Genomic DNA, 9,203 nt, shown 5'->3' with positions numbered 1-9,203 from the left:
TCAAATTTTATCTCACAAATCATAAAAAGTTTTTCCACATCAACAACTGCTCATTATCTATAGCACCTGTCCCAGGGTGTCCACCAGGGTTCAGTGCTTGGTCTTCTTCTCTTTCTTTACTGGCTCCTTCTCAGCAACATCATCCTTCGCCATGGTCTCCATTTTCACTGCTATGCTGACATCATTCTACTCTACTTATCAACAAAACCCATAACCCCCTTAACTTATCCCACCTTGAGCAGCTGTCTCATTAAATAAAATCCTGGATGCAAACAAACTACCTCAAACTCAGCTGAGTGACATGATTATTATTGGCCCCAAATCCACTGATTCAGTATTAATGACTCCTCCCTGTTTTCATCCCCTCACATTGCCCTTAAAATCCACAAATCAGTCAAAATGTTACTTTTTTATAACCTTTATTAATCCCATTGAGTCCCACCTGTTTACCTAAACATGCACTTGCATTCTTGTTTTCCCTTCTTGTTAAGCGTCATTGTGTCACTTTATAAATTTAATGTATTGTTATTATTATTATTATTATTTTGTTATTAGCAGCAGCAAAAGTCATTCCTCATAACGAGAACCCTCTGAGATGAGCTTTATTATAATCTCTTACAGTCTTCAGGAATAGCTTCTTGAAGGATTTTTCCAAACATCTTCTGTGGATGATAGCTCTCTGTTAATCTATTCTTTTTCAAAATGACCCCACATGGCTTCAGTGAGGTTAAGGTCTAGGCTCTGGAGAGGCTCCATCATGCCATAACACCTGTGTCCACTGATTTTCAGTCCAGTTGTTCATTTGGCATACCTCTGCCTCTTCTCCCTGTTTAACAGACACTTTTCCATGAAAACCATTTCTGACGAAGCTTCACCGTAAATCAATCAACTCAAGGACTAGATGATTCTCACATTTTTTGTTGGATTTTTTTTCCTTTCTTCTTAAGGACATCCTTTGTAGATATTGATCATCTGCTGCAGCCTTTTTAAGACCTACTTCTTCTTTTGTCCTCTACTTGTAAAGTTTCCTGTTATATTCTAAAGAAACACTACACCCTGCTGAGCTAAGCCAAGTTTTCAGCTCTCTGGAAATCACCTTGCTGTTGCAAAAACAGTATTTTATGTTTGTCAAATCATTCTGTCCTTGGGATTTTTCTTAGATACAACTAAATAACAAACTTCGTTTTTGCAGCAAGCTAATCACAAAGGCTAAAAAGATGCTAAATAAATCTGGTTCTTTGCTGCAGTAAATTGGTTGTTATGTGTAGGAGCAACTGTGTTTTATCCTTTAAGTAAGATTTTCATGCCAGCAAGCAAGCATTAAAGGGAAGATGAACAAAAACAGAATCATCAATGATTTCCTAAAACTGTAGCATAAAACTATTTTTTGATGGTCTTGATGGGATTTTAATAATTATCCTTTTTCTTTTTTCCCTTTATGTATCTGAATAAAAACACTGAGAAATAATCCCACTTAAACAATGTAAAACTAAAGCAAGAGATTCTAAATTAAATACTTAACTTGAGTTGTTTTAATATCAACTCAGATAGAAATGGATTAATTAGTTGTCTCTAATTATCTATTATAATATGCTCTTTTATGATAAAGTTTAGTTTGACACGTGTCTCGGCAGTAATATTTAAGTGCGAAAGCATGTCGATCTGTATCTGTGCTCTGACAAGCACGCTTCAGATGAGCCCTCCCATCTGCAATAATTATGCAACACGAGGTGGGATCAGGCAGGCTACCCACTCACGTTATAATGATGTCCACATATATAGCATATCCTCCACAGCACCTGCATTACACACTTACACGGGGACGACATAGGTGGGAAACGGCTGCTGCTGATGCTGCACTCTAGTTACTTTATGCTGATGGAGATGAAAGAATCGAATCCACAAGAAAACAGAAGCAAACCTCACACTGACCACATCTGCGCACAGCTGTTTGAGCCCGCATCAAATTGAAAGCTTCTCACTCTCGCTTTTTTTTTTCTCCTAATTTTCAATATCTCACACGCACGCGCACGTACACGCGGGCGCTCGATCCCGAAGGACGCTCACACGTCGCAAACCTGCTCTCCACAGTGCGCCGCGCAGGAGCCCCCCGACGGTGCCCGTGTCTGCCGGTGATCCCTCGTTTTGCACCCCCCTTGCCGTTCCTCTGGATGTTTGCGCACCTCCTTCACCGATCTTCCCCCTCATCACACTCCGTCTCGATCTACAAACTCACAACTTGTGCAGCTCCCAACTGTTTCTCTCGAGGAGGGACTTGCTCTGACATTATGCCTCTGACGGGGTGAAGGCACCCAGAGCAACTTGGGGCTTATTTGCGTTGGAAAGTTGCACTGCGTCATGGAGCATAAGCGCAAACTTTAAACGCCCTTTCCTCTTTCTTTATCAATAGACATTTTCTTCTTTTCTTCTTTCTTTTTCTTGTTTAAATTTAACAATGAAGGCAGGTGAATCACCTGCGGCGTGAAAGACTCGAAGAGCTCATCGGGTTTTGGCAAGAAAAAGGCGACACGGAGGGAAGTCGTGATCTGTGCGACGGATTGCGCTGCGGAGGACGGAGGGAACGGACCGATGAGAGAACATGGGTAAGTAATAGGAGGACTGCCATTAGAAAAAAAAAAAAAAAAAAAAAAAGATTGCTGCCGTCTGTGAGTGTGTGGAGGTTAAAAAAAAAAAAGAAATCCACAAATCTTTTGCTTCTTGTCCATGCGCAGCAAGCTGGCGTCTCCAATAGTTTATCCTCTCAAACATACATTTGTCTTATTTTAATTAAAGAAGAGGCTTTCTGTGTGAATTTAGGCGGGATAACATATAGTTACAGTGATAGTTGGATGTAAATACCAACCCGTATATCCTTGATAATGAAGCTGCAACGACAGGTTTACATAGTCTAAATTTGACCTTAAAATGGTCAAAATGTTGATGTAACTGTTTAATTTGACCCCCTTCTTTCTCCATATCCCTCCTGTCTCTCCCCCCTCTAGAGCTCTGACATGTTTTGACTCCATCTCATGCCCCCCTCCCTACCCTTCTCCTGACAGCTCTGGGCACCTACAATCTCATCCCACACTGCCTATCACCTCCTCCATTTTACTGACGGTGGGTGCTTTGGAGCTAAATTCACCACTCAGCCTCACAAACCCTCACTCCTCCTCATCATTTAGAGGGGGCTTTGGGTTTTGCAGCTCCACTTGCTTTTTCTTTTTCTTCATATATTTGAGGAGCTCAGACAAACTGTGAGAGTTCAGAATTGTCACTGAATGAGTGATGAAATGATGTTGTCACTGCAGTCTGGAGCCGTTTTGATAGGGAAGTTTCTGCTGCTCTCGTCTCCTCCTTTCACAACAACTTTTGAGAATCTTTGTTAAATGTTTGTATTTGTCCTCGTTTATGTCGTCTGCACACGCAACCCCCCTCAAAGAGCATGCACGACTACAGAAGAAAGGCACAACATTTTTGTTTTATTCCAAAAATCAAATGAAAAGCCGACACAGCCAGGAGGAATGCATGCAGCCCACACAGCTGGTTAGAATTGCAGCATTTTCCTAAGTAATGAGCAGCTTGGCACAGCTAATGAGCACATACTATTACAGTTTTAATTATGTCATCACAATTACTGTAACCAGAAATAAGTGGTTGCATTTGTTAGGATATCCACACTTCTGACTGAGGAGCTCACATTATTTATTTGGTACTCATAAATCGTCTTGTTTTCCTCACAGAGACACATTAGTCATCAGGACTGAGGTTGTCTCCCAGAATTCGACAACAACAGGATTTATCATCCCTACAATCCACTATCAGCTGATCAGAGCAGCATCTACACAGCATTTTTTATTCATTTTGGCCACTGAATAGCTGTAATTTCCAAATTTAAATGTTTTACCTATCTAATATCAGAATCAAAGATTTGAACAATAGAAAACAGTAAAGCAGCAGTCGTATCTGAGCATTGGGAAGCAGTAGCATTATTTTTTTTCCCCTCAGTCAGTAACTGCCAAGTAGGCATGTATAACAGCCCAACAATGAATTTGAACCACCTATTTATGTCCTAAGCTGTGACAATTGTTAACATCCCTGCCTCTCACGACAGCCAGCGACCCAAACAAAGTACATTTTCAGCCTGACATAAGTAAAGGCCTAAATAATGAAGAGGTAGCACTGCGGCCCCCAACGGTCTCCAGCCTGACGGACCATGCACCTCTGCTTGCTTTGATGAAATCAACAAAGCAATGAGGCACAAAAAATGTTCCATTCATCCAATAATCCATCTGTTACCTAAAGCAGAGTAATTAACACATCTTAAAGCTTATAGTAGATAAACAGTCGCTCTTGGGTTGCTTATAGTTTGCCTTTGGCACAAACCATAAACTTTTCCTGTAAAGCAACACCATTATGCAGTGGAGATCTTGTCTTTTAGCTTCATAAACTAATTATTACAGTTAGACTGCTAAGTTTTAATTAGATCTAGGATGTAGAGCTACCTCTAAGTGAAAGTGAAGGTCTTTAAGTCTTCCAGTTAAACACAACTTGTTGCTATAAAGTAGGAAAAAGCTAAATAATGATAAACTTAATTCATAGATGCTATTAATGCACTGTAGTCGAAGACATCATATGGATTCTTCTGTCAGTGTGCAGAATTTATCCTCATCCTGATCCTGACTCAAAAACTCCTCCATCTATCTTCTATACACACTTAATCCAATTCAGGGTCATGTGGAGTTGGAGCTTATCCCAGCTGCCATCAGGCGAGTGGGGGAGTACAGCCTGGAATATGGTGATGTTTAGCTATATGTTCATTCCATCACAACCCACTCACACCGCAGAACCAGTCATAACATGTCATTTCACATTGGATTTTGCCTGCTGCACCTCTGGGTTACTCATTTGCAGGGTTTTTTATCCCCGTTGTGCAGAGTGTACTCCTTGAAATGGCAAAGTGACAGCAGTGAATGACTTCTCTAAACAATCTGCCCTGCACGATGTATTTATGCAGCTGAATATGGGCAGAGGCACAACCCTGTGAACAAAAGGCTGGCGTTGAGCACTGGGAGCTCAGCTTCCATGAATAAAAGACTATAACAAGCGGCACACGATGATGTATTGTATGTTATCTGGCGCTGAGGCATGATAAAACCTGCTTTTGGTTGCCATGGTTTTATATATTTGACCACTGGCAGCTATTCCCAATCTGCCAGCCCCATCATAGGAAGAAGACAGTTAATTAGCATTTGCAAAAACTGTCTATTTTACCATAAATCTGCAGCTGAAATTACATTAGCAAGAGCAAGCAAAGACTAAAAATAACAATATAATCTAACATATAATTTATAACCCAAATTTTATGGCACACTATGAAACTTTATATTCACGTGACCACAAGAGGTCACTTGTGTAGAAAATTAAAACACTGCATGCAGTGTTGAAATGTGGATCAATAAAGTGAAACAGCTAAAGATAAACACACAACTGACAAGTCCAACAGATATAAACATGGCTGTGGCCTAATTATATTTCCTGTTAATGTCCTAAGCAAATCAAATTAATTGACAACTTTGATGGGTCACCTGTACTTAACTGCATCCAGTTGAATTGCCTCCAGCCTTATTCAGATTTAATGGCTACTGTATGTTTGGCTGCTTGCAAAACTTGACTAATGTGACTAAAAAGCAGTCAACATCTTTAGAAGCCCCAAAACAAAACAGAAATAGAAAACTTGAGACTAACTCCAAAAATTCTTAAATCCCAACAGACCCCATTAAAAGGCCCAACTTCACACCTGAAATAAACATATTTACTGCATGACACAGACAAAGAATTAACAATTAAATAAATAAATTCAACTATAAGCTGGTTTCCATATCATCAGGTCGACTCTTTTAGTTTAAATTGCACAAGTCTGTAAAAAAATAATAATTTTCATGAAAATACTATTATTTGGAAAGAATTAAGTATTATAAAATATAATAATACTTATAAAAATTATTTTTTTTTAAAGTGCACCTGCTTGGAAAACAAACCTGAAAAGACAGCTTCCTCTTGACCTTTAACATTTCTATAGATGTGGTTTCAGTGCATCAAACACTAGGAATGAATTCACTCTGGTAAACACAGAGACAGTCATCCTTGATGCTTTTATTAGGAGTGAGGCTGTTTCCTTTGAGAGGAAAACACTGACATGACTCCTGCAAGAGCAGCGAAGCTGTTGGTTGACCCATTGCACCATTACATTTTACTTTTTCAACTCACTTGTGCTCACATATTTCCTTACTCATTTTACTCAGTGCAGAGCTTGTATTTCATTCACTTGGACCAAATGCTTTATTTTGTATGTTAATTAAAAAAAAAAAAAAGGATTAGGTCAATTAACCCAAGGTCCCTGAAATCTGAGTCTTTTCTTGTAGACAAAGTATTAGCAGGTAAAGACTATGACAGCTACCTTGATGGATGTGCATCCTTTATTGTCCCCAGAACTATGGATGATGGCATAGTTTCTCACAATCTGTTTTATTCATTATGTGCTAGAGACACAGTTTGCTTTTTGCATCACAAGTCCTCCTATCTAAATGACCAAATAGCTCATTGGTTTATATCAGAGGGGCCCAAGTCCAGTTCCCAAGAGCTACAATCCTGCAACTTTTAGATGCAACCCTTCTCCAACACACTGGAATCAAGTGAATGGCTCGTTACCAGGCCTCTGCAGAGCTGAATGACATGCGGATGAGGGAATTCAGTTATCTGGTTCAGGAGTGACAGAGATGGGCCACATCTAAAACTTTGTGGATAGTAGGTTTCGATGACTGGACTTGGGCATCCCTGGTTTATACTCATACATATGACCTATATGGTTGTCCTCCAAACTACAACCCCTACAGTCAACAGGATGGAAAAATCCCTAATTTTCTCATCCAAATGTTCTTTTTTTTTGTTTGTTTGTTTTTTTGTTTGTTTGTTTTTTTTTCCCAACAAGCAACACAAGAGAAAAGAAAAAATGGATGAAACATATGCAGTGCTTTCAGCCTTGGGATGTAAATATAACATTTTTTACGTCTGAGTTTCAATCAGTCAGAAACAAATACAACTAAACTTCATTTCATGAACGCCACTTCTTACCATTCACATGCAGGTATTCTTATACAGAGCCCATCGTCTGGCCTCAATACAAAATGTTCTGTAACTCATTGCCATGAATTACTAAGACACAGGAACCTCGTGGCCACGTTAGTTTTGTAAGTATGTCAGCACCGTTTATTTCTATAGCACCTTTCACAGACAAGTTGTCATGAAGAGTTTCACAGAGAAAGTTTGTGTGGGAAGTGATGATGAAACTATTGCTACACGCTTATGGACCAGCTCTATTCTGGCCATAGCACACACATTACATGGATAATTTGGATTTATTTTAATTTTATTTTAATCTCGGGATTAATTATAATGTAAATGAGCTTAATGGGTTCACCTAATTTAATGGCTTGCCACAAAACAAAAAAGGAGACAGGATAGCAGGTGTGGCATTCAAAGGCAGTTTTGTCCCTGGGAGGACATTTGTCCTACTCAAAACCCTCAAAATATGAGGAGATGGTTTTTTACAACGATATCTTGCGATCTCTTGTGATTAGGCACAGTGTCAATTTGGGTGCTTGGATTAGTAACATTAGTGATGCAATGACTTTATTATTTCATGCCTACACATTGGCTACTCATAGTAGTACGATGTGGCCATGCAATCAAATAAAAATGTTTCCAATGTCACCAGATGGGCTCCGTACATTTGTACTGCAGGGGTTGTGTATTATTTTAATGTAGTTTTTGTTCATTCTTGCCTGCATGAAGAAAATTGCGGAGTCATTTTTGGGAGGAGGGCAGTCCTATCTACACGTACGCAGGTTTTTCTTTGCATTTGCCCCGTTGTTCACCTACAACTAGAGAAGTGACGTTCATGACCGAATTGATTATTTTAAACAGCTCATTTAAATGGGAACCGAATCACAGTTGTGAGCCGTTTGTTTGCAGCCCTTCTTTATGTATACAAAATGTCCACACTGCCTTCACATGGCGCATGTGTTCCCTTATAGAAGGCTGATCTCCAACATGATGATCCATGGGGACAAAGTATTGTTCAGAAACAAAAATGTTTCGAAACTAAAATTTGCACTCATGCCGCTCAGGTTTATTTTATTGATAATTTTCCTGTATTTCTGTATTCTTCCCTGTATTTTAAAAAAAATCTTGTAGATTTTATATAGGTATACATTTATTATTATTTATTATTCTTATATATTGTGAGATTTTTGCATTACTAAAAGGTTCTTGTATAGAAAAAATCAATTCAATTCAATTCAATTCAATTCAATTCAATTCAAAGAATGAACCAACTTTTGAGTGGCTCTTTGAAAGAACAGCTCCTCAAGATCCACTTCCATTCAATAAGCCATAAATCTTATCTATTGCAAACACAGCTTTTAGCTTTTTTAGCTTTAGCTTTTAGCAACTACAAAGCAATATCTTCAAGAATTACAGCCAGGTTAAATATATTTAAAAACTCAATTTTCAATGTTTTCATTTAGTCAGTGCACCCAAAAACAGAGATTAGTGCTCTCAGACACGAGGGGTGTGTCTGCTTAACGCTTAGATTATCAGATCTCAGATCAGTGCAGATGAACCACATCACCGAGCCAAACAGGTCCTGTTTTTACCAAAGCAAACTGCTCAGATGTGAAATCACATACACAGTGCAGATGTTAAATATTTTGCTCACTTTCCAGCTGTGGACTAAGCTACTGACACAATTCTGCAACCTATATTTTCATAGCAGGTGATGAGCTGAGGGCAGAGTTGTTGGTCTTGCAGCAGTGTACTGGTATGTCTGTTGATCCCAGTTCTTTTCAGTACATGTGTAAAAGTAAGGTATGGTGTTGGGGTTAATGAAGGGTCATACCAAAATGAATCCATGGTGTTCAGTAACTTCAATAAGATACAGTCTGGTAAGACGGTGATATGAGAGGGTTAACTTGGCATTTTGATTCATTGAGCATGGATCTGATTCTTTGATTTAACGTGTTGCCAGATTTGGAGTGGTGCCACATTTCAGCGTCACTTGTTAATACCTGTTGTTTTTGTTGTCCTTATTCCTCTGCAGTTTAAGTAGACATTCGAAGTTTGGCCCTTTCAGGCATTCAGGGAGA

The 9,203-nt window shown here is 39.1% G+C and overlaps 1 protein-coding gene across 2 annotated transcripts in view; it reads left to right on the top strand.

Moving 5' to 3' along the window:
• The first annotated feature begins 2,258 nt into the window (after positions 1–2,258).
• Positions 2,259–9,203, top strand: part of lrrtm4l1 (leucine rich repeat transmembrane neuronal 4 like 1) — an 84,121-nt gene continuing 77,176 nt past the window's right edge. For both annotated transcript variants that reach the window (XR_006008540.1, XM_041970818.1), the window contains exon 1: positions 2,259–2,603. Coding sequence is in view for 1 of the 2 variants with exons in the window: in XM_041970818.1 (XP_041826752.1) it covers positions 2,600–2,603 (4 nt within the window). In the remaining variant the exon portion in view is untranslated. The remainder of the gene's footprint in view (positions 2,604–9,203) is intronic.

This window comes from Melanotaenia boesemani, chromosome 19 (assembly GCF_017639745.1).
Source record: "Melanotaenia boesemani isolate fMelBoe1 chromosome 19, fMelBoe1.pri, whole genome shotgun sequence".
Lineage (NCBI taxonomy): Eukaryota > Metazoa > Chordata > Actinopteri > Atheriniformes > Melanotaeniidae > Melanotaenia > Melanotaenia boesemani.
This window is presented reverse-complemented; position numbering and strand designations above follow the sequence as displayed.